The following is a 27,013-nucleotide window of genomic DNA, read 5'->3' as shown; positions in this document are numbered from 1 at the left end:
TTAAATAATTAACGGAGGGAGGCAGGAAAGTGAAGAGTGCAATCTGGAATTTACTTTTTAATTACAAAAAGAGTTCTGCTTCTGCATATATTAATTTAAGATTAAGACCTCTATCCAGTTTCCTTGTTATTGCTTCTTCTTTTACATCTTTGGCTGGAATGATCTTATTTCAGGTGTGGCCTTGCTAATTTCTCCCCATTAGAACGGAATACTAATTGAGTTGCCTCTTAAGGTAATAGATTTTGTTACTTAACCTTTTGCCTGTTTCCAGTGTTGCCTGGAAATATGTCTTGTCTGTATGAGAATACTAATCTTTATGCTGATCCTGTGTTTTTAACCATATTCAGTGTTTGATTTCATCCAAAAGGGAGTTTGTGAGAGTAGTGTAGTGCGCACGGGTCTTTCTCTGAAACCAATTTCAGGTCCCAGCATATATTCATTGAAGAGGAAACAATATTTAAGTATATATTTTGTGCCACTTAATATTTTCTGAGATAAACCATGCTTCGAAAATGTTTTTATTAGAAATAGACCCTCAGACAAATGGCTTGAGTTCATCACTTTCACCACCTCAACCTCTAGACACAAAGAACTGAAGTTTTCCTTTCCTCCCTAACGGTTCCCCCAACCCCCAGATTTCTCAATACCAAAGTCACTTTAGAATCAACAAGGAAACTTAACGAGCTTATCACCTGTAGTCCTTGTATTGTACCAAAGGGCAAGAAATCAGACGCTGAAAGGAGCCCTCCTAAGAGAAGCGCTAGTGGGGTAGGTTATGAGGAATCTTTTCAGAGCACCGAAATGAAGTCCTGCTGCGTTCGCATTTAATAAATCTGTGATCTCCGATTCTAATCGTAACTACTGTAGGAAAGGACGTTGAGTCGTTCCCCTTCTCAGTAAAGAGGAAAACGAGTTTGGCGGGCACGTTGGCTAGAAAAGAAAGAAAAAAGACCGGGGAGGTGGCAGCCCAGGGAAGGCCTAGGGATGCGTCGGTCTGGACCGGAAACACCGCGTGGGCGGCACGACCCGCCCGAGGCCGGGGGCGGGCGGCGCCGCGGTTGCCTGGACACCGGGTAACGGATCCGGCGGGCCTGGGCCTTCGGCGCCGCGGAGCCGGCGGGGTGGGCAGCGGCGCGGGGAGACCCGCGGAGCCGGTGAGTCGCGGGTGCCTGGCCCCGGGTGCAGCCGGGGCGCCCGTCCCGCTGGCCGCCTGCACGGCTGGGGGAGCAGCATCCAGACCCGAGCACCCTGGGCCTCTTTCGCCAGGGTTACACCTCATTCGCCTCAATCCTTTCGTTAATCAGTCCCTTCTCTGAGGCTGAAGCGACGCTGCCACTCGCAGAGTTTGGAGAGAAATCCCTAAGGCCTGGGAAGGGATGAAAAGTCTCCCTCCACTGGCCACCCAGCTGTACTCCACATTGTCTAGACTGCATCCCTAGGGTCTTATTCCTTTAGATACTTATTTATTTTGTTTACCTTTTATTTTGCTTATAAGGCCTCCTTGTGGTGACTCCTGTGTTATTGTTTTCAATTGTAAGTACTTATATTTCTTCTTTTGATATTTCACTTTTCAAGTGTCTGCCCAAATACTCCACATCTTCTTAGGGGAGAGGCTGAGAATTTTGTATTTCTTTATTTGCTCTACAGCACCCTAAATGACATGATCTGTAACATCTCCCTTCTTCAGATGAGGAAAATGAGGCTCAGAGCTGATACACGACTTGACCAAAGGCAGAGAATTAGCAAGCTTCAGACTCGACACTAAGGGTCTCCTGACTCCCAATTCAAAGCATTTTCTGTTGTTTCTCTCTTGCCAATCATTGGCTGCTCAATAAGTATTTGTGAATTGACTTCATAGAGCCTACTTACTATTGTCTGATCTGTCTGGGCATCTTGACCCAAAAGAAGCATTCTTGAGCTATTCTCACCTCTCACTCCCGGACTCCCCAAATAATTGTTGCTTGGTTCTGCTAAGGCAGTAGGCTTTAGGATTCCACTCACCAAAGTTAAGAACTCAGAGACAAATGGTTGGCTAATTGTGAGACATATCCAACAACCTGAAGGAATTTGAGCTGTTAGTTTATGCTGAATTATCTAAATGTTTACATATGAGGATAATGCATGTCTGTCTTAAATACATAGTACTTCTTATTTTACTGTTATTCTTAAGGCTTTATTATCCAGCTAATTTTGAGACGTAGCAAAAGCAGGAGTGTGAAAGTTCATCTACCCGTCGTCCCTGGGTGAAGTCCTATCACATTAGTAAATGCCACAACCCAGCCTTCTCTCCTCTGTTGTCACCTCAGACCCATCCTAACCTCCGACTCAACTAACCTGTCAACTACATCCTCAGAGTTTGTTCTTCTTTTCTTTTTCCCTGTAGCACTGAATGATATACGCATACCCTCTTCTTTTTCTATTTGAATACGGACTTCCTTCTCACACTGGTTTATGCCATCAAGCTAGAACCACGATCTCTAAGAGCCCTGGACTCACAAATTCTCAACCTTGACACCTGATAAGAAAATCTAGACATGCCCTGGGATGGACTTCCCTTTACCCCCATTTGGTTCACCTGCCTGTCCCTAGAGCATTCACGTTGAGATGGGGCTACTGGGATTGACTGCAAGCTATCAAATCATGTGTGTGGAGTAGGAAAACAATTTCTCCAAAGAAAGGGGACCTCTTTCTTTTAAAGGAAGGAGTGTTTCTGGATTAAAAAAAAAAAAAAAACCATAATATTTGTGTGCCCAGAGTTTATCTAGGCATCTGAAACTGATGGTTAATGAGAATATTGGCTACTGAATTGCTAAAATGCTAGACACTGGAGTCCAGACAACATGGAAAGAAGAGGATGTATGCTAAGAAAGGAAAAGCAGAGAGAGTAAGAATGTGGAATACTCAAAGTAGTTGAAGAATTTGTGTTGTGGTAATGATATAGGCAGAGAACTGAATTAATCATAAGCATTTGGATTATGTTCCAGGTGGAAAAGTAGTATGTCCACAAGCAGATGGTTGCATGAGTGAGCCTTAATGATCGTGATGTCTGTTTTCTGCACAATAATACTACTAATAAAATATGTACAGCATTTAAAAAATTGCCATTGAACTTTTAACCTCAGTTATAATGATATGGAAACAAAGACCACCCAAATGAAAACAAACAGAGGCAATTTATTCAGAACTTACTATAGCAAGGGAGTCGGCCACCATCACTTGGGTTTGGCAGAAACTCAAAGGCAGGCAGGGGAGTGGGGACATTTTATAGTGGAAAAGGGAAGGCTTCAGGTGTGCTCTGACTGGAGATTGTTGACATGGGGAAGCTGGAGGTGGGCTAACTACAAGTGGGGCATCTTATGGAATTGGTTTGGGGAGCTTATTTCGTTTTCTCTGGTTGGTCTTAAGTCAGAAGTGCAGGCAAATATCAGGGAAGCTGGCAGTCATTGACAAAGTCCTGATTGTTCTGGGTTGATTACTGTAGAGGTTGTGGTTTGGCTTCCTGGACTGGTTGATACAGAGGTTGTGGGTTAGAATTCTATTTTTATATATATAGTCTGGCCATTGTCCATTTGTATATTCATAAAAAAATTATGCTCATAAAAAATTCAGTTAGTTTAAGTTTAATTTTACCCTCATATTAGAAAACTGAGATATGGAGGGATTTGGACAGGTTACGTATTGTATTCACAAATATATAATTTGTTAATGAATCCTCATTCATTGAATTTAAACCATTTATTAAGCACTTATTATATACAGCCAGTGGTCTGAATAGTTTGGGCGCGCGCACGCACACACACACACACACACACAAATACATATAAATATAAATCCTCACAATAACACTGTAAAGCACTATTGTTTTCACCCTTTTCCAGGGGAGGAGACTAATGCTCAAGTATGTTAAGGACCCTTCTCGAGGTCATATAGCTAAAAAGGAGCCCATCTGGAATTTAATCCCACATCGAACTGACTTAAAAAAGCTATGTTCTTTGGCACTTTGTTAAACTGACTGATCATCTACTTTGATCACTATTTCATCTTAGTTTGTACCTATGAACATTACCATCTGGCCTACTTTCCAAGGTATGTTTTGGAGGTCTGTCTAAACAAAGGTAATGAAAAGACCTTGCTGTGTGAACTGAAGGGATTCAACCCACCCGTAGGATACTGGAAAAATTTTGGATTTAATCACAAACTAATGAAATAGATGAGATGCCTGGACATGTGAAATCACATGGTAAAGCTGGAGGGGTGATGAAATGGTTGAAAGATAGTGAAAGAATATAACCAAGAAGGTATAAGTCTCTAAAATGAATTGTATTTCTTAATGAACTATGCAAATAGTCTGCAAGGAAAATCAGTTATTCAAATATTCCTGTGCGGATGGTTAATAAGATGTTTCATGGACAAACTGGACAGTTATTTTTCTTTTTTTAAAAAATATGTTTTGTGGAAATGAGACTTTATTTCTATTTTTTTTTTCTTGAGGAAACGACTATCCTCAGGAATTGTAATTGTTGAGCCAAAAATTATGCTTGTGACAAATTCTTTGAGAGACTGAAAAAGCTGAGGATTTTTGCTGCTAAAATTGTTAGTCAGTGCTAATTATGTTTTAATCACCTTCAGTGTTCCACTGCTTATGGGATTCAGCTTATACTCTCAGAACAACTTTATTACAGGCAAAGGATATAATACAGATACAACAGATACAGAAGAAAAATATGCTTGGCAAAGTGTCCAGAGATCTCAGGCACAATTTTCTTTCTTCTCTCACCTCTGGATCATACAGGTGCTCTTGGTCCATACAGACCTGTGACCACTACTGGTGCACGTCTGAAGCACCTCTGTAGCAGGAAACCACAATCTGCTCCTGGTGGAGATCTCTTATAATGAACTCCGCATGTAGTCGTATTCTAGCTATGTTACCAGCCTTTACTTTGAAAGCCCCCCAACCCCAGGCTCTACCGAAATTAGATTCAATTATAAATCCAATTATTAGTATTATTAAACAGTGCTGGCAGGCTGATACATCCTGCTCTGAAACAACTCACAGATCCATGGTTTCAAAACATCATTTATCTTTAGTTAATGCATTCCATAGTGTTAGCCAAGGGTCACTAGCTCTAGAAATAAGCTGCAATTAATCCAAACCAGCAAAGATGAACCCATTATAAGCATAGCCTATGGACACAGCAACCTTTAAACTAAATATTCAATAATGCCTTTTCCACATTAGAACTATCAAACAAATAAACATCCTCTCTTGCATCTACATGTCACTTCCTGTATAGCTCTTTCCACCCCATATTCAATTTCTGGCAAGAGTGGTCTATTCATACCTTTCTTTTTCCTCCACCCATTCACTCCTGAGTTTCTTGGTACCTAAATTCTGCTTCCATCATTTAAAGAAAATGCTCATGTTAAGGTCACTCATGACCATATTGCCCCATTAAATGGACTTTCCCCCCTAGCTTTTACCTTATGTAAGATTTTCTTTCTTCTTTCCTTCTTTCTTTCTTTCTTTCCTTCCTTCCTTCCTTTCTTTTTTTTTTTTTTTTTTAAAGCTATTTAGATTATTGGCTCCTTCTTGAACTCCTTTCTTTTGGTTTTTATGATCCCGTTCATTTCTGTTTTTCCTGCAATTTTTCTAGAAATTTTTAATGTTAATTTTCTTTGCTTTCATTTTCAACATTCCTTTTTGTTGTTTTGTATGATCTCTTCCAACGACCAGCTTCACAATGATAATACAAAACTCTAGCTCCAGTCTCATTCTCATGAATATTAGACGCACATATATTACAACCATTAAAAATTGCCTATATATAAAATTAAAATGGTCCCCTCTCCTCTACATTCTACCCGTTTCACCTTACATAGACCCAATTTAGGATAATGCCAGTGCCATCTAATCATTCCCTCATACCAGAAACGTGAGAGTCATTCAGTATTCTTTCCTGTTACTTGCCACATCCAATTTCTCACCAAATCCTGTTACTTGTGCTTCTTAAATACCTTTTGGTTCTTTCTTCTCCTCTCTGCTACTACTTCCTCTAGTTTACTTTTAAAAAATCATTTATTTTTCTTACCTTGATTACTTCAGTAGTCTTCTTGATCATTTTTGCCTCCTCCAATTAATCCTTCATGGCATGGCACTGTACTGTGACTCTCTGTTCACGAATGTCTTCCTACAATAGATTTTAAATGTTAAAAAAGAGGTCTTGCTTATTTCTGTATCTTCAGTGCCTAGCATAATATGCATATCCGATAAATATTTTTGAATGAATCAATGAATACAGAGTTTAGAAAATATGTATGGAAAATAATAACATGCTACTGACACGCTCTAGAACAGTGTTGTCCAAAAAAATTTGGACAGTTCTATAATGCAGTGGCAACTAGTTACCCATGGCTCTTGAGTATTTGACGGTGGCTAGTGTAGCCAAGGAATTGAAGTTCTAATTTTAAAATTTAATATGGCTAATGTCTATAGTATAGTACAGCACAGCTCTAGAAAATAGGCCCAGAAATTGCTTTTTAACAAACATCTTTTAATTAACTCTTAAGTGGAATAAACTAAAAGCTGTTTTTCTTTCCTGTTCCATTAATTATCACCACTCAACTAAAATTTTGGAGATGTTCTCTCACACAGAATTCAACAATTCCATTCCAGAAATATTTTTGAACACTTAATATTTGCCAGGCACTATGGAATCAAAGAGAAATTAAACACATAATTTCTGTATTCAAAGACACAACAGGAAAATGCCACCTGGTAATAGAATTTGATTTCTGAAATATCGAAATTTGGGGGACATTTTTGAAGAGTTGATTAAGACTATGGGAAAGAATATTTTAAATTATTTTTTACTGTTCTTCCTCTTCCTCCTCCCACATCTAGATTCTGAAGTAGTAAAGGGAGTGGAATTGTCAAAATTATACTTCTGATGATGATGAGAACCATTTAAAATCCTACTTCATAGCTCTCCTGAAGTAAGGTGATGAACTTTTGCTGGTTTATTTGACCTATTTAGATTTCATTATGTCTCTTCCCTTTTCAATCCTCTATTTTGTATCTGCTTGATATTTCAATTGCTTTCAGATTTATTAATTTGTTTGCATTCTGTAGTATACTATCAAAAATGACCCAATATCACACCCCTCTGGCTCCTAGACAATTCCATCAAACTTTGTCATTCCTTATAACTGGCTCTTTGTGGCATGATAGCAAATTTTCAATCAGTATGACAGCATTTATAGCCAAGTTAATTTAGATTGGATAGCAAATAGTATGCCATGAGATCCTGTATAAAATGCTATCAGTAAGGCCCAAATATGTAGTATATAATGTATTTCTTTACCCACTAATTTGAACATTTCCATAGAAAACTGCAATACGAAGCTCTTGGCATAATCCCTTTGTAATAAATTCCGAATGCTGCTTATTACTTTTGATTTCCTTATTCTCCAGATGGCTACACATTTGCATTCTATTTGTCTGTTATTTCACTAAGTACAGATTTCTTACTGGGTGCTATTATTTATTTATTTTTATTTATATCTTTGTTTTGTCTTGCAGCAAACAAAAACTGTTGCTCTTAACTGATAATTTAAGAACAACAGGAAATTAGTGGAAAGCTTAATTTTCCAGTGTGATTTAATTTAATTTGTAATTTAAATTCTCAAGAGCTTTATCACTGGGTAAATTTTGACTTCTATACTGAACATCAACAATTTAAATCATTTAGTAGTAAAAATGATATAATTCCTAGAAAATATACCGTCTTGCTTGTATTGAGATCTTTGCTAAATCATACTAATTTAAAAAAATCCAAATGTTTGTATTTTAGAATCTTTCAAAAATAGAATCATTAGTGAAAGTACTACTTACTTTTCCCCCATGTATAATGATTACCTTATAGTGACATCCATTTTGATTTTCTTTTTAAAAAGTATAGAAAAGTATACCCTTCCATACAAAGAAATTGCTCTTGTTGAATTATTGGCCAATCATAGAATGGGAGTCTATTAAGGTGCATTACTGTTTAGAATGAAATATGTAATAGGAAACCTCTGTATTTTATTAAATTTTCTCAACTAACAGCTTAAAGCTTTAGTCAGAGGGACATAAAGCTTTATTGTCAAACTTCACCCTATACTTCTTTATATTCTTATTAGTTTTAGTCTCACATTTTCCTTCCCTTTAGATGACTTACTGGGCTCTGGTAAAGAACGTAAGAGGAGGAACGCTGAGTGAATAGTGGGTGATGGGGAGAATGGCAGCAGTGCACTACCTGTTTTCAATTTAGTGTTTGAAGAACTCTACGAGGAAAAAAAATGACCTTTTGCTGAGGTCATATTAAAGGGAGAGTTAGTCTTTCCATTTTTATTAAATTTTAATTTGGTAGCTCATATGAAATAGAATTCTTTCTTATTTAGTAACATATGCTTTGCATTAATTCAGTAGCTTATATATTGGGGAAGATCATTTAGGAAATCTGGGTGAATAAAAATCAGATATACTCTGGAGGCTCCATGCTAATGTATAAATATCTTTTTGCAAAAGCAGAAAAATCACACCAGGTAACAATTCTCAATAGAATTTTAGAAGTATTACTTGTGGGAAAACTCAGGATTCTTCTCAGATCCAACCTTTAAACCAACCTTTTCCCAACCGTTAAACCCTATAAGGTTTATAAGTGACAGAATGAACAGTGTACTACATTAGAAGAATAAACAGATTTTGGTGAGTGATTTTAAAATTCCTAAACTAATATTAGCAAACACCGAGTAGTTTCTTCATAATTTAAATAGAGCCTCAAATAGTTGGTAATCAAAGTTTTTCTTATAAAGGCAATAAATAAACCTCTGGAAAGGTCATGTTTTATGTCCCTTAATTCCACATCAATCAATATAACTGAGTTGTCGATATTTAGTTCCTTAATAAACAATAGATTTGAAAAATTGCAAGGCAGCTGCTTGTTGATACCTCTAAAAAATTAATTCATTAAATCAATGGGTAAAGGCATGCAACTTTTCAAAAAATTTTCTATGGGTTCTCTTACTAAATGAACTATAGATAGAAACAGCATGAAGATAATGCTTTCCCCATTGCTTCATGGAGTCGTTTGGCTCCATGGGCCAATATACTACATCCTCTAGTTTGTATGACTGATGAAGATTGCTAGATTCAGTTCTTCATTATGTAAGGTACTAGAAGTGTTTTTCAAGAGATCTGTTTCTTCATTGCTGAGGGGTCTAGACTGTAAAATGAGGAAGAAGAGCCCTTATTGTTATCTGCCCGTAGAAGTATTGATTGGAGTGTGTGTGGTGTGTGTGTGTGTGTGTGTGTGTGTGTGTGTGTGTGTGTGTGAAGAGAGGGCATACAGGATTAATGCTAACATTTGGGCGGGAGAAGTACATTATTGCCATCCTTAAGTGAAACTTACAGTTCCATAAGAAAACCTCTGCTGAGGGTTAATTTCTACTAGCAATATATTTTTATTGATCTAGAAAACATGAATCTTAGTCCACAAACTGAGTGGTGTAAAGAATACCACACTTAAATTTTTTTCCTCTAAATCAAGTAATTTCAACTCAGTGGCCCCATTCTACCAGTTCGGTGGGCATTTATCATCATCCAGTCTTGGTAGCACCTCTGTCCCCCTCCCAATACCCAACCAAACCATTTGTGCCAAGTGTCTGGGGTCTTTGGATGTGCCTAAGCATCTAGAAATATGGTCACTGTCCCACCCAGTACCATTCTTTCATGTGTCACCTCTTCCACTGGGAATCGCAGCCTTTTCGTGGGCCTCTTAGATTACAGAGCTCCCAGGAGTATGGAAGCTGGGTGCAGTTGGAAGTCTTAATGCCTGTGACGTAGCCTAAGTGCACCCAGCAGTTATCCCTCCACTCCCACCACCGGTCTGGCTACCTCCTTGGTTGCTGCCACAGCCTTCTTGGACTCATGGACCTCCTCCATCACCAGGTCTTGGGAAATACTTCTACTCATCTCTTTGATCCTACCTTCCTCTACAGGAACTAAAGATCATGAGCTAAAGATCAAAGATACTTGAGGCTGCCTTTGCTTTTCTCCAGGGCAAAACCCTTGAGACAAAGTCTTGTTGTGATATTAAGATGGGAGTGTGTGGGTTGGGTTTACATATGGGGAGAACAGACACAAATTAACATCTTAATAGGATAGATTTATCTGATAGAATAATATTTTAACAAATATAGTGTTATTTGGGGGAGAGTGGGTACGGTTGGTTACCTGGGAACCTAGCCATCCTTCATTATAAGAGTGGTTTCTAAGAGGGGTATTTATATCACTGGTGATAAGATTAATTCATTAAAATGTAAATTGGTATAAACTGACTTAATTAGCAGCATTGGGAGTCTGTGAACATCACAGAAAATGATCGTGGTATGCGAATAAGCAGATGTGAAATCATGCAGTATGACCTTGTTTCTGTGAAAAATCATGTCCCTAAATTCAAAAACAAATTCAATTAATCATTATACTCATAATTGAGGATGTCTGTAATTCAGATATTCCATGGAAAAGTGAAAATGCTTACTACACAGGAAGTTTTCTTAGCTTTCAACACAGACAACTTCACAAAATACAAGTGGTCTGTGTTCTGTACTCTACTAGTATATTGTTAAAGGCATAATCACTTGTGTTTCACTTGTGTAGACTTGATTCTTTGGGGTTTTAAGTACAGCGGATCATCACTTGGGTCATTTCTATTATTATTGCTTTTTCATTTTAAATGATTATAATTTTAAACTACTGATCAATACTTTTGATCAGTTAATCACTTTAATAATGCAAACCTCTATTAGAACAGGTTAGATTATGCTTTGTAAAAATTCCAAAATCACAGTGATTTAACAAAACAAAGGCCTCTTTTGAAGATGTTACAGAGATGCAGACAAGACAACTCTCCTTGCTGGGCCTTCTTTAAGGGGTGACCCAAGGACTCACTCAGCTTCTATCATTATAGGTATAACATGTAGAACACGGATCTCCTAGGTTGTCATGGAAAAGGAAAAATGGCTGGAGAAGCAAATGGAATGTTTGTAAGATCAAGGTCTACTCCAGTGTAATTTTCCTGTGTGCTCAGGAAGAGGAAATTATGTGATTAACACACAGTATTGACTCTACCAAAATCCCAAAATAAAATTCAGAAATAGTCAAGATGTGAAAGAATATTTAATCAAATATTTCATTGTGCATTTAATATTATATTTACTGCAGATGAACCCCAGTAGGTTTTTTTATATTTATGTTTAGAAGCTAAACAGAGGCCTACTTTTATTCAAGTAAAGCTGTTCTGGAGTTTTTCAATTTTGAAAACCAAAGGCTAACATTTTTGGCAGATAATTCTTTATAGGTGCAGATATATCTGAAGTGATTAAAATAAATTCAATTTATTAACTAATATTATCTCTTAGAGTAGCTGTGCCTAATCATGTCTCATAATTACCTATACATACACCCAAAGTTTTGAAAAACAAAAGGTTTACATTTTAGGTGGTAGAGAAATACTTTTGCAAGAAAATGCTTATTTTCTTTATAGGGAATGACTGGAAAACACAGCACAAATAACCTAACTCTAACAGTGAGGCAATCTCAAGTTTAAGCTTACTTTTGTTAACAAATAGGTCGTTTGGCTCCATGGGCAAATATACTACATCCTCTAGTTTGGATGACTAATGAAGATAAGTGATTTACAACATGGTTACCTGGATAAAAGGTATATCTAGGTAAAAATGATTTTTCTTTATATTTGTTATTTCATTAAATATGGTTCCCTGAATTTAAAAAGGTTATTTTTTAAAAAAAATTATAGTTTCCTTTTTCAAAGAGAAATGTATATTGCATATTATTTCCTCTTCCCTATAGGATTCAGGTAATATATCTATTCATAAATATGTTACTACCTTATGTGATATTCTTTCACAATTTTCATGTCTCTATTACCTTTTGCTATGTGATAACTTTATTCTACTACTTTACTGTATTATAAATTGTGCAAAAAATTTCATCTTGTTATTAATTACTGAAGACTAAGCACTTTTCCTGTATTAATTTGCTCTCTCATCGTGTGTGTGTGTCTAGAGATTGCTAGTTCCAGGTCCTTTGTTCATTTTTTCTGTTTGGATATTTCTTTTCTTTTTTCTTACCACATTTTCTAACTATTTATATATTAAAAAAAACTCTTTGTTACCCATATTTTAAGTATCTCTTCCTGATTGCTGTTTTTTTTTTTTTTCTCTTATGGCTGGCAGCTTTACATTTTTGTGGAGTCATATCTCTAGAATGTTATATGTTTTTGGTGTTGTGCTCAGAGGACTTTTTAATCTCATTTTTATATAAACAGTTTCTTCTAGCTGTTTGTTCTTCTTTTACACTTAAGCTTTTAATCTATTTGATTTTGAGATGAATTCTACGCTTGCGAACAGACACTTTGTAATCATTCCCCCTGATTCTGTTCAAACCAGGTTTACATTTTAAAAATGATTGGGAAATATTGCATATTGTATTCTTATTTTAAATAGTACACAGCATAGCACAGTGAAGGGTCCTGGGAAGTCTTTTCTTACTTTTGTTTCACCATCGGACACTAGTTATAATACCTCCCTACTCTCTCTTTAGCAGGACTATACATGGTCGTAGTGTCATGATTGCAGACTCCAGGGCTAAGTCTGGCTCTCACTGCCCAGCAACAAGACACTGACTGGTAAGCACTTAACTTCTCAGGGCGTGAGGGTCTCCTTTGCGAAACAGGGCCAATAATGGTACCATCCTCATAGACTGTCGCAAGGAGTAGATACACGTGTGGTATGTTTTAAGTGCAAGTTATCATTTTTGTTTAATTCGGGTCAAGATTCCTTTAGCTATTTAATGAGTTAGCAATATCTCCAAGTAAATTAAAACTTTTGGAGGGCAGGGGTTGTGTCTCATAATTTTCTTATATTATCCAATATAAGATAATATATTATAATATCTTATAATAATATCTTATAATATAATCTTATATTATCCAATATGAGATAATATCTTATATTATCTATCAGAAATAGGCAGACATGATCAATAGTCATCGACATTCTTTAAAAAAAGTAAAATCAAAAGGCACATTTATTTCTTCAGGAGCAAGAGCTAGCTTATAGGAAAATAGTACAGTATTTTCTAATTAAAGTATTTCTTCCATAAGAATTTGAAACTTCAAATTTATAAGAATTTGTTATTTTATGTTTGAGACATACAGTAGTTATTGAATAAAAACCAGGTAAGTATTTTATATTTTGTCAGAAAATGTAAATATTTTTCAGTACACTCACTGTAAAATTATTTGATGTGACTCAGAGGTGAAATAATAATTTAATACATGATATTGACCTATGCAACAATTTAACATCATGAAAGCTGATTTGAATTGGTTGCCATTCTGTATATTTCAAGTAATTACCAGACACTGGAAAGCTCATCTCTTTACTCAGACAAATTCAGAATACAGTATGAGATAACTTTGTGAATATATGTGTAGAAAGTGAATATTTTAGTTCTAATTTGATTTGTAGAGAAAGTGATATTTAATCTTTCTGAAGATGTGCTTGGCTTTAATAAGACCACGAGATGTACTATGTAATATTTTAACTCTAATCTATTGGTTATGATACAGACATAATATAAAGTCAATATAACTTCATTAAAGAAAGATAGAAGAGATGAGGCGTCAGAGGAATAGAGGTTAAAGATTTATAAAAGAAATTACTGCAGATACGTATAGGAAAGACATGGAAAAATGTCTTGTTTTTTTCAACTTTACTATTCTGCAATGCCTTAAGCATTGTCACAAAATAATCTAATCTATTATTGTATAATAGGACATAAAAAGAATAGAAAAAAGATGTTCTTTGTGAAAGCAACACTAAAGGCAGGATTTATTTTTTTCTATTACTATTGTGGTATTATTAATTTTTCTATAATAGGATTTTTAAAATTTTGGAATGTGGGTTAAAATGACAGTCAATATTTGATAAATGCATGTTCAGTATCACTGTCTGCTTTTAATATTTGTGTTTTAGCTGACATTTTTCTTCATTATTTCTTGAAATAACTTGAAAATGGCTGTCATAAATGAACTATAATGATTACATGTTGAAAACTGAAATGTTTTTGCCAGAATCTGAGATTGGAATATTGACCTATAGTCTATTATAAATATGAATGTTTTTTATGTTTAAAGCAAAGCTATGCTATTTACCTGTATAAACAAATGTTTTTAAGCTCTTTATAAACATATATGAATACCAATTATTTTATTTTTGTTTTATTAACAATAACTCAAACTTTGATTTTCTAGATCGCATTTCATTCAAAAATTTCTCACTGTTTACAATCCTCATCTTATTACCATCAAACAATTTTTTGACTTTTTACTTTGTTGGGTTTTGATTATAAAACATAAATAAGACAAAATCCTGATCATGTCAGATCTCTTAATTCAATGGGAAAAATATGCATGTGCACAATTATTTAAGAACCTATATGAGAAGTGCAATGTGATACTGAAGTGATAAGAAACTATAGGGAGAAGGAGTAAGTAAACTATTTTTTGTGGTGAGAAAAGGGTATATTACATTAGATAGAGACCTAAGGAAAGGTAGAGTGAAAATAACATTCAAGGACACGACCACATGGAAGCGTATGGCTTGGCTTATTTTGATGATGGTGAACGTGTGGTAAAGAGGCAAGGGGTGGCAGCAATGTTCCAAGGAGTATTTTTATTGTCCCATGGACTTGTAACTTCTAGGCCTTGTATTAAAATTCCTCGGAATTACTAAAAATATATAATATGAAATGGGGAATACTTTGAGGGTACAGGTTACATCTTGTTCATCTTTGTACTCTAAACAAGTAGCACAGTGACATAAATAAGACACAAGTTAGAAATTGCTAAATGAATCAATGAATAGCTGAAATGAAATAAATTAAGCATTACTGAGTATTAAAGTGAAGTGGATCTTAGAAGACAATTCAGTCCAGTCTCTTAGACATTTCCCAAATCCTTCCTATATAATACTTAATAAATGATTTTGTAGCTTCTCCTTAATAACTTTTGGTGTTATAATGCTTTCTATCTTACAACATAGATTTGTTCACAGTTGGAAAAACTCCAATTGTCAGAAACATTCCTGCATGATTGCTAAAACATTCTTTCTTTTGGTATAAAATCACCACCTGTTGGTCTGCCTGACGTTTTTAAAACAGAGCCTCTACGGCTGTCCGCTTAGACTTCCTTCCACATCTTCTTCCCCAACCCCACCCTCCCCAACATCATAGTGAGGGCAGCTATGCTAATAGACAGCAACCTCACCCCTGACTATAACTGTGGCCAGAGCAGACTCAAGCTACTAGTACAATAATAGTATCTAGACTTCCCGCAACAGTTGACTGGGTCTGTAGGCATTTGGCCCAAGCAAGGCTAATTAACATCCTTCCAAGAATCAGTGGAATCAAATCTTGGAAAGAATCAGCATCTCTTTATTGTGGAAGCTGTACAATGTAAAACTCAGGTGTCAGCAGCCAAAATTATAGCTCTAGGAAATTTCAGCACATGTGTAGCTTTGTGTCAGCACCGCCACAATCAAGATACTTAATTGTACATCACCCCCAAACTCCAGTGTTATCCCTCCCCCATCTCTAGCCCTAGGCAACCACTGACCTGTTCTTCATCTCTATGATTAGGTTATTTCGTGAATATAATGGAATCATGCAATACATATCCTTTTGAGATTCGCTGTTTTTCATACAGCATAATTAATGAAGGGTTCATCTAAGTTGTTGCGTGCATCAGTAGTCTGTTCCTTTTAATTGCGGGGTAGTATTCCATGGTACAGATATGTCACAATTTGTTTAACCATTCACCCATTGAAGGGCATGTGGATAGTGTGCAGGTTTTGGTTAATATGAACAAAGCTCCTAAGAATATTCGAGTATAAGTTCCTGAGTGAAAATAGGTTTTCATTTCTCTGGGATATACTTTTAAAAGTGCAATTGCTGGGTCATATTTGGTAAGACCATTTTTAGTTTTAAAAGGAACTGCCAAACTATTTTCCAGAGTAGCTGTGTCATGTATCATCTTATATTCTAACCAGCAAAGTAGAAGTGATCCAGTTTCTCTGCATCCTTGCCAGCATTTGGCATTCCACTATTTTTGTTTTAGCAATTCCGAGGGATGTAGATACCTCATTATGATTATGATTTTAATTTCTACGTCTTATTGCTGGGCAGGAGTGGGAGTTCCAGTTCCCCACTAGGCCTCTACTGACACCTCCCTAGCTAGGATGGGTAGGGGTGCATAGTGACTGCTTCCTATGTGGCCTCCACCAACACCAAGCAGAGGGTGTGGCCTTGTCATTGCTAGGTTGTGGTGGAAGTTGTGACTCACCATTAAGCCTGCTCTAGCACTGTCACAGTGGGGCAGAGAAGAGGTACCTCATTACCATTATTGAAAGTTGTAGAAGTATAGACTCCTCACATAGTGGCCAGTGACAACAGTGGGGAGGCTTGATTCCAACCGTGGGGGTGAAATCACCCCAGCACAAAATTTGTGGTGCCTCATTACAATACAGCAAGGGTAGCACTAGGCTCCTCAATCTGCCTTTCTGGGGCCACAGTTTTTTCTGTGGTGTTTGGTCGGAGTAGAGAGCTTATTGTCTAAATGTATTGTCTCTTGTTAAATGTATTGTTTCCTGTTTCCTTGGCTAGAGAGAGCAGGCTTTTGTTGGAGGTTTATTTGGTCTGTATCCGTTGGAATTTCTGGGTTGCTGTTTTTTTTCAACTTCAATTCTTGGATATATGAGGCAAAAAGACAATCCTGGAAACACACCACGTCATTTTTCCTCTGGTTTCAAGGCAATAGCCAGTCTGCCTTCTTCTTTTCACCTTTCAAAGTCTTATGTTTTATTTATACATATAATGTCTAGGGATTTTTGTTGTACTTAGTGGAGGGAATAGGAATAAATACATCTACCCCAGCTTCCTGAAAGCGGAGGTTCAGAGTTTTTGTGCTTGCTTCTGTACTGTCCATCTTTTTATCACTGCGTGCTTCATTAAAGATAGGGTTTTCCTGATTTGTTTCACTAATTCTTCCTTCAGTCTTGTCATATATGCTTTTAAATTAAACCAGTGAGTTTATTCAACTTATCATATATCTATGTAGTGGGCACTACTATACCATTTTAATTACTAGGAAATGACTATTAAGTATTAAGTAGCAAAGCAGAGATTAGAACCTAGATCTCCCTGATCTCAAAAGAGAGCTCTTTCCTCTATACCATCTTGTCTTATTAAACCAGTGAGTTTAGGGTTGCAGTTACAGCAATTTGCAGTTCATGCATTTCTAACTGACTTCTTTTCAAATCTGAAATATCAATTTTCATAAATTTTACTTCTGAAGTTTTAAAATGTGCTTGTGGGGACAGAGTCCCAGAGAGCAGTTTCCAGGCTCTTGGCCTCACAGGGAAAGGTGCTGGCTCAGATAGTAGATGGCTATCAGCAGTAACCAGTTAGCCATTAGCCACTAATATAACTGCCGTGGCTATGCTAGGGGGTTGGTTGGTTGGCAGAGAAGCAGATGGCAGGGTGTGGGTCGTGTGGCTCCTGCTTCCTGTGTCTCCAACCCAGCCTCCAGCGAGAATATAGTGGTATGACTCTCCTATCTATGGCTCCGTTGGTGGTCCTTTTTGGCCATATCTTGCGTTCTGGTGCGGGAAGGGGGACCAGAGTCCCAGGATGACAGTGCTGCTGTATTTATAAACATGTTAAGCATAGTGAGGTGGTTTATATCTGGTAATTTCACTCTCTGGAGTACCTTTGCATCAGTTTCTGTTATCTTCCCTTTCTGCTGATTTTTGTGTGGGGTTACCTTTGACTTTGTACTGGGCAAGAATCACCTTAATTCACTTTCATCATGTAAGATTTTGAGTTACCCAGATGATTTGAGGCTCGGCTTAAGTCTATGGACAGTCTTCACATAGAATTTATTTCTGTTTCATTCTGGTCCTCAAATTATAGACTTCTGGGGTCTCATTCCTAAGACCAGTTTAATTTTCCTGGGTACCTACGCTTGGCAGAGATGGGATTCCATTTTTTGTTTCCAAAGTTTTATGTGTCTGTCATAAGTAAATTGGTTCATTCGAAAAAGCACTGGACTTGAATTCAGGGTTTTCTTTCATAGCATTCTTTCCTAAGTTGTCTTTTTGGAATGAATTTACTAATTTCAGTCAAGATTTTCTGATTTATAAAATAAAAAAATTGAACTAAATTATTTCTAATCTCCAAATTCTATAATGCTTTAGGTCTACAAATTAAAAGAGGTAGCTATTAGTTCTGTGATAGAACTGTTGTCTTTCCATTCAGTAGTGTAAATTTTTAATAAACACCAACTTACAGGAAATACAGGGAGCAGAGAAACTTGTTAAATACAGTACAGTGAGGTTGTCAGCAATGTGGAAAACGCTATAGGACAAAATATTTGATTTCTACATAGATAAATTGTAGAGGAAAAAAGGAGGGAGAACTCATAGATTAAAAGATCATCAAAAGACATTTCAATTAAATGCTATGCTTATTTGTATCATTAACCTCTCAATTTTTTTTTAAACAGGAAAAAATATGAGACAATGAAATAAATGTAAACATTGACTACATGTTTAGTGATATTAAGAAAATATTATTGTCTTAATCCCATTATTGGTATTATGCCTATGTTTTAAAAATTCTTGAATATTTACAAATGCAATATGATATCTGAAATTCGCTTACCTATGACCAAGGGTAGCTTAAACAGGGCATTTGGGTGGGTGTATAGAATTCAGAATGGCCCCAGGTTGATAATTGCTGAAATTGGTTAATGGACACACAGAGGCCCATTACACTTTTCTCTCTACCTTTGTATATATTTGACTTTCTCCATAATAAAATTCCTAAAAAGGAATTGAGGGAATTAAAGAAGAAATGGATAGTAAGGTTTCACTTTATCATGTGAAATGAAATATTTTGTAGGTTCCAGAATCCCCATAGGGCTTTGGGCCCACAGTTACAATGATGAATGCTAAATTATCTAGTAGTCAGGCCAAGTGTCTACATTATCAGCAAAACAGGGAATCAAAGATCCCTCTTTATTGAGGATTTTTATATCTGGTGTTCCTAAATAGGATCATAATAGTCCTTGTAGGAGAAAGAGCATATTGTTGGATTTCTTTATGTGTTAAACATAAATTAGTATTGATTTTTAAATATCTATATTGAAACCTATCCTGATACTGTAAGTTCTTGAATTGATGATTTTTAGTAAAATTAAATGTAAGCTAATTTTGATTCATGATATTTAAATATTTTTCTTTCTAACTAGGTTTTAAAATACTGAAAATAATCATGCCTGAAAGTCAGACAGTTTCCTGTTCTCCCACTGGAGATGATCAAACCAAAAAAGGTATGTTTATCCTCACTGATTTTCTGTGAAAGTAGGTCATAGGTGAATGCAATTCAAGTCAATCTCAGAAGACAGCTGCAAAAACAGTAGTCTTCTCCAGGACTAGGGGTCACAAAACCAAAACTTAATGGGATCTGGAAGGTGAGGTAAGCAAAAGGAGTGAGTCAGTTTAAGAAAAATCCATTAGTCCAGATTATAATCAATTTCTTTTATTGATTTTATTGAAACTACGATATAGGCAGTACTATAGGTAGGTAATACAAAGGTGTGCTGGAGTCAGTTCTTACTGGCTCATGTGAGTCAATTTTATACATCTTTTCTCAACTCTGCTCCATAGATGGCTTGAAATTGGATATGGTGGTAGTATTTACCACCATCAGACAGCTGGTTATTAAAATTTTACCTGCATACCATTGAAGATAAACATACAAAATAAAAAATGAAAAATACTTGTATAATTCTATTTAAAAAATGTATTAGATTTTATTACATTACTTTGCATTCTGAGCTATGACATCTTTTATTCTGCATCATGTTAGCGATATCATGCCTTTGCATGATATAGAACAGAGGTGAGAAAATCACAGCCCATGGGCCAAATCATTCTCAAATCTTTTTGAGTATGGTTTTTACACTCGTCAAGGGTTATAAAATGAAAAAAATGAAACAGACCAGAGAGGAATATGCAACAGAGACCACATGTGGCCCGCAAAACCTATTATTTTTATTATCTGTCCGTTTACAGAAAAAGTTTGCCAATCCTGGGTATAGAATTTTGCCTTGAGTACTTTAACTGGGACTATACAGATTGTCTTTGTATCAGTTATCCATTGCTGTACTAATGCTATGTAAGAACCACCACAAAAATGCAGGCATATACATCGTAAACATTCATTATAGCTCACTTGGTTTGGTGGTTCTAATGATCTCACATGGGCTCAGGACAGCTCACTCATGAATCTGCAGTAAGCCATAAGTCAACTAAGCACCATTACTGATCCTGCTCATTTGGGGTGGGCTCTTTGACAGGCCTACGTACTTGGTTGGTGAAATTGGGCTGACTCAGCTCCCACCATGTTGTCACAGGATTAGCCTAGAGTCAAGGGGCAAGGGATTAGATTCCACCTGTTGATGACAGATGCTACAAGGTCACATTGCAAAGGAAGGTAAACACTTGGAAGAAAAAATTATTGGGACTACCTTACCCTCTGGTAACCATTAAACTGTTGTCTGTGTCTGTGAGTTTTTGTTTCCTTCTTTGTTTGTTCATTCGTTGCTTTCCATTTTATATCCCACATATGAGTGAAGTCATATAGTTCTCGACTTTTTCTGTCTGGTTTATTTCTCTAAGCATGATACTCTCAAGATCCACCCATGCTGTCGCAAAAAGATGTGGTACATATATACAATGGAATATTACTTGGCTATAAGAAAAGATGAAATACTATATTGAATTTTATGAATGCTTTTTTCTACATCTATTGAAATGATTCTGCGATTAAATTTTTCTTCTTTAAACCATAATCATTAAATTTAATGAGTTGCATCATGGATTTTCAATTGTTAAACTTCATTCTTCGGACAAATTTAACTTATTTTGTGTTATTTTCTTGTAATGTATTGCTGGATTTGGTTTGATAGTGATTTATTTAGGATTTTTTCCATCTGTGCTCTTGAGTATTGGTCCCTAAATTTTCTTAACTTTGTTTGTGTCTGGTTTTGGTAGTAAAGTATTTATAACCTCACAATTGAATTGGTGACTTTTTTCATTTTCTATTCTCTGACAAAATATGATGTAATATTTTAATTATTTTTGATTGGCTGCATTTATGTCTTTTTAGGAAAACATGAAACTATTGATACAAAATATTTATTAGTTATAGGACTATTTAGGTTTTTTATTTATTCTTAATTTACTATTGGCAATTTATAATTTTTTTCTTTTAAAAATTTGTTTATTTGGTTAAATTAAGTTTATTGATGCAATATTGTTAATAATATTTATTTTTATATCTCTCTATATGCACTTATTCCTCTTTTACTTTCATAATATTGTGTTTGTTTCCTGTTTCTTCTTTTTTGTCTTGATCAATTTTGCCAGACATGTTCATTTGTGCTAAATATTTCAGAGTGGTAATTTCTTACCTTTTAAATTATCTCTAGGTTTTTTTGTTGTTGTTGATTTACTTTCTATTTTATTAATTTTAAATGTTGTTATCCTTTCTGTTTCTTCCACTTTCTTTGGGTTCCTTGCCCCACATATTCTTATAATATGAATTAGCACAATAGCTGACTTTGTGTACCTGTGTTCTTTTACACTAGAATTTTTGTCAAGGCTCTTTTTTATGGATAAATAATACTCCATTGTATGAATACTCCACATATTGTTTATACATTCCTCAGCAGGTAGATAATTTGGTTCTTTCCACTTTAGGGCTTATTATGAATAATGTTATGAATATTTGAGTACAAGTTTTTATGTGGACATCTGTTTTCATGTCTATTGGGTATACACTTAGGACGGGAATTACTGGGTCATTTGGTAACTTGATGTTTAACTTTCTGATTACTTGCCAAAAATTTTTCAAAGCAACTGCAATAGTTTACATTCCAAAAAGCAATATATGAGGATTCTAGTATTTCCACACCCTTGGCAACACTTGTTATATTCTGTTTTTGTCTTTTTTTTTTCTTTTTAACTCTATTATAGTACATCTTCATGTGAAGTGGCATCATTGTGGTTTTGATTTGCATTTCCTTAATTACTAATGATGATGAAAATCTTTAAATGTGCTTCCTAGTCATTTGTATATCTTTGGAAAAATGTGTATTCAAATCTTTTGCCTATTTTAAAACTAAGTTATTTGTCATTTTTATTGTTCAGTTGTAAGAATTATTTATTTTTTTCCAGAAACTAGACCCTTATCAGATATATGATTTGCACATAGGAAGGATTGTATTTTCACTTTCTTGATATTGTTCTTTGTGGCACAAAAAATTTTTATTTTAATGAAGCCAATAAATCTAATTTTTAAAATTGCTTGTACTTTCATTTCATATCAGAGAAACTATTGCCTAACCAATGATCACAAATATTTACCCCATTTTCTTCTAAGCGCGTTATGGTGTAAACTCTTGCATTTTAAGTCTATGATCCATTTTGAGTTAATTTTTATATATAGTTTAAGGTAGGAGTCAAAATTCATGTTTTACACTTATATATCTAGTTGTCTGTCTGTTGAAAAAAAGACTATTATTTTCTCATGGAATAGTCTTAGCCTTATTGTAAAAAACAACTGACTATAGATATGGGTTTATTTCAGGAATCTCAATTCTATTTCATTGACCTACATGTCTGTCCTTATGGCAGTATCATACTGTCTTGATTATTACAGATCTGTAGTAATTTTTGAAATCAGGAAGAGCTATTCCTTCAACTTTGTTCATCTTTTTCAAGATTATTTTGTCTAATCTGGATCCCTTCCATTTCCATGTGAATTTTCGGATCAGCTTGACAATTTATGGAAAAAAAAAAAAAGAAAAGAAAAAAAAGCTATTGGAATTTGATAGGAATTGCTCTGAATCCGTAGATCAGTTTGAGGAGTTTTGGCATTTTACAATTATTTCTTCCAATCCACTAACACAAGGTATATTTCTATTTATTTGGGTCTTTAATTTTTTTCTACAATGTCTTATAAATTTTAGAGAACCAGTCTTGCACTTCTTTCATTAAATTTATTCCTAAGTATTTTATTATTTTTGATGCCCTTTTATTTTTGGATGCCTTTTATTTTACTTTCTTGCTCCTAATTACTCTGGCTGGAATCTCCAGAACAATATTGAATAGAATTGGCAAAGTATAGATATGTTTGTTTTTTTCCTGATTGTAGAGGAAAACTTTCATTCTTTACTATAAAATATGTAATCTGTGTGTTTTTGCAAAGGTCCTTATGTTGAGGAAGTTTCTATTCCTATTTTGTTGTCTGTTTTTAACATGAGTGAGGTTGATTTTGTCAAATACTTTTTTTTGGCATCTATTGAAATGATTGTGTGGTTTCTTCCTTTTCTTGATATGGTGTATTACACTGATTGATTTTCATCTGTTGGAACATTCCTGGGATAAATCTCGCTTGGACATGGTGTATAATCCTTTTTATATACTACTGATTTGGTTTGTTAGTAGTTTTTGAGGATTTTTGTATCCATGTTCATAAAGAATATTTTGTGTATAATTTTATGTTCTTGTGATGTCTTTGCCTGATTTTGGTGTCAGTGTAATATGGGGCTCAGTATGAGTTCGCAAATGTTCCCTCCTTTTCTATTTTTGGCAAATTTTATGAAACATCAGTGTTAATTCTTTAAATGTTTGGTGATATTCACCCATGAAGCCATTTGGTCAAGGGCTTTTCTTTGTGGGAGGATTTTTTTTATTACTAATTTAATTTCTTGTTATAGTTCTATTCAGAATTTCTGTTTTTTTCTTGAGTCAATTTTTATAGTTTGTTGCTTCCTAGGTGTTTGCCCATTTCATCTAGGTTATCTAATTTATTGGCATAACATTGTTGATCGTATTCCCTTATAAATCTTTCTATATGGTACTTAGTAATATCTTTTTTCACTCTTGGTTTTAGTATTTTGAGTATTGTCTTTTTAAATTTTTTTTGCCCTCTGTGTCAGTCAAGCTAAAGTTTTGTCAATTTTGTTAATCTTTTCAAAGAACCACTCTCTGGTTCTGTTGATTTTCTCTAATGTTTTGCTATTCTCCATTTCGTTTGTTTGTAATATTTATTATTTCCTTTCTCTACTTCCTTTGGACTTATTTTGCTCTTCTTTTTCTTAGGATGGGAGACTAGGTTATTAATTTGAGTTCTTCTTTTTAATTGTAGGTATATACAGCTATACATTTCCCTCTGAGCAATGGTTTCATTAAACTGCATAAGTTTTAAGTATTTATAGTTTTGTTTTCGTTCATCTCAAAGTATTTTTTAATTTACCTTGTGATTTCTTCTTTGACCCATTGTTTATTTAGAGTTGAGTTTAAATTCACATATTTGAAAATTTCTTAAATTTTCTGTGGTCGTTGATTTCTGTGTGGTGTGAGGAAATTGATTTAAACTCTTTCGAGCCTGTTGAGGCTTGTTTATGGCTTATTATATCGTCTGTTATAGAGAATGTTCCATGTGAACTTGAGAAAAATGTGTTTTCTGCTCTTGTTGGTGGAATATTCTATAGTTGTTTTTTAGGCCCAGTTGGTTTATGATGTTTTCAAGTCTACTGTTTACTTGCCTACCTTCTTTCTAGTTGTTGTGTCATTATTTAAAGTGGGTAAGGGAAGTCTCCCACTATTATTATTGAGTTGTTTTCCTTCATTTATGTCAGCTTTTACTTCATGTGTTTTTAGGCTCTATTAAATTTTTATATATCTATAATTATTATAGCTTCCTGATGGATTGACCCTTTTATCATTATATATTGTCCTTTATCTCTAGTAATAATTTTTGTCTTAAAGTCTGTTTCACCTGATATTAGTATGTCTAGGTCTCTTTTATATACATTTTTATGGTGTATCTTAACATCCTTTTGCTTTAAAACTATTTTTGGCTTTGAATTTAAAGTATGTCTTTGAATTCTGCCAGTGTCTGACTTTTCATTGGAGAGTTTAATCCATTTATATTTAGCATAATTCATTAAAAGTAGTATTTAAATCTTCCACTTATTTTTTTTTCTTAATGTCTCATGTCTTTTCCTTTGTTCCTCCATACAGTAAAAAGATATTTCCTAGAGTACCATTCTAATTCCCTTGTCATTTTTCTTACTACATATTTTTAAATTATTTTCTCAGTGTTTATGTTCAAGGTTACAATTAACGTCATAATTTATAACAATCTTAAGATTAATGTTTCAATATTAAACATAAACTTTGCTTCTATGTAGCTCCATTTCACCTTTCCTTCTTCTGTTATTGTCACAAATTATGTCTTTATACATTTGTGCCAACCATTGCATATTTTAAATTATTGCTCTCTAAAGTTGTATTTTAATTCAAATAGGACAGGAAAAAGTTACAGCCAAAAATACATGCATATTGTCTTTTATAGTTAATACTGAATAAGTAGTTACCTTTCTTTGTAGTGCTATGCTATTTATTTCTTAATGCAGATTCAAGTACTATTTTTGGTTTTTGTTTATCTGTAAATGCCTTAATTTTTTTCTTCATTTTTGAAGGATAGTTTGCCAGATTAAAATTTTCAATTGGCAATTCTTTTTTCTAATTCAGCAATTTCAAAATGTCAATCCATTGCCTTCTGGCTCCATGATTTCTATTCATAAATCACCTTTTTATCTTATTAATGATTCCTTGTGAGTGATTCATTGCTTGCCTTCTGCTGCTTTCAAGATTCTTTGGCTTTTCACATCTGTGATGTGTCTAAATTTTGTTCATTCTGCTTGGAGTTCCTTGAGCTTCTCGGATGTATGAATTAATGTTTATCATCATATTTGTAATATTTTAGTCATTGATTCTAAAAATAGTCTTTCTACTCTTTTTGCTGTCCCTTCTCTTTCTCAGACTTCTATGATACATATGATGATACGGTTGCTATTGTCCTACATGTATCTGTGGCTCTCTTCATTTTGTTTGCTTATTTATTTATTTATTTTTCTGTTACTCAGACTGGGTAATATCAACTGACCTATCTTCAAATTCAGTGATTCTTTGTCTGCCTACTCAAAGTTGAGCCCCTCTAGTGAATTTTTCATTTCATTTATTATAATTTTCAACTCCATAATATCTACTTTGTTTCTTTTTACTGATATTCTCTATTTGACGTCATTCTCATACTTTCAAAAAATTGTTTAGTCATGATTTTCTTAGCCCTTTGGACACATTTAAAGTAGACAATGTAAAGTCTTTGACTAAGTAAGTCCAAACTCTGGATTTCCTTAGGGATGATGCCTATTGATTGATTTTTAAAAAAAATTAATAAAATTTTATTTTATTACAGAAATTAGCAGATAGTATAGAGTGCCCACTTGTCCACTGTCCACCCCCTCACAGTTTTGAGTATTATTAACATCTTTCTTTAGTGTTGTACATTCATTACAGTTGATGAACCAATACTGATACATTATTGTGAACTAAATTCCGTATTTTACATTAGGACTTGTTCTTTATGTAATATAGTTCTATAGGTTTTGACAAATGCAAAATGTTATGCCATGCTTCTTAGTCTTTTCCCACCTTAAGTGTGACAAAAAGGCTAGAGGGGGCTGGAGTTGGGTATTTCCCTTCCGTACATCAGTTAGGAAAGTAGCTCTGTTAAAGTAGTTTTCCTTGAGGTCAGATGGAAAACAGAACACTGGGCATAATCCATAGATTTTTTTGGAAATGGTTATTTTTTTACCCTGGGCATAATTCTAAAATAGTTACTTTTCTACTCCTCCTTCTGAAAGTATGGAAGAATATTTCTCCACTGTTTACTGTGAAAACCTGGTGAAGC

At 34.8% G+C, this 27,013-nt stretch overlaps 1 protein-coding gene across 1 annotated transcript in view; it reads left to right on the top strand.

Annotated features, from left to right (window-relative positions):
- The first annotated feature begins 1,073 nt into the window (after window positions 1-1,073).
- Window positions 1,074-27,013, top strand: part of CCDC178 (coiled-coil domain containing 178) — a 360,492-nt gene continuing 334,552 nt past the window's right edge. The window contains exons 1-2 of the mRNA XM_033087581.1: window positions 1,074-1,154; window positions 19,434-19,514. Coding sequence (XP_032943472.1) covers window positions 19,457-19,514 — 58 coding nt within the window. The 5' untranslated portion in view covers window positions 1,074-1,154; window positions 19,434-19,456. The remainder of the gene's footprint in view (window positions 1,155-19,433; window positions 19,515-27,013) is intronic.

The sequence above is a fragment of the Rhinolophus ferrumequinum genome, chromosome 19 (assembly GCF_004115265.2).
Source record: "Rhinolophus ferrumequinum isolate MPI-CBG mRhiFer1 chromosome 19, mRhiFer1_v1.p, whole genome shotgun sequence".
NCBI lineage: Eukaryota > Metazoa > Chordata > Mammalia > Chiroptera > Rhinolophidae > Rhinolophus > Rhinolophus ferrumequinum.
The sequence above is the reverse complement of the archived record's forward strand: the minus strand, read 5'-3'. Positions and strand labels throughout refer to the sequence as shown.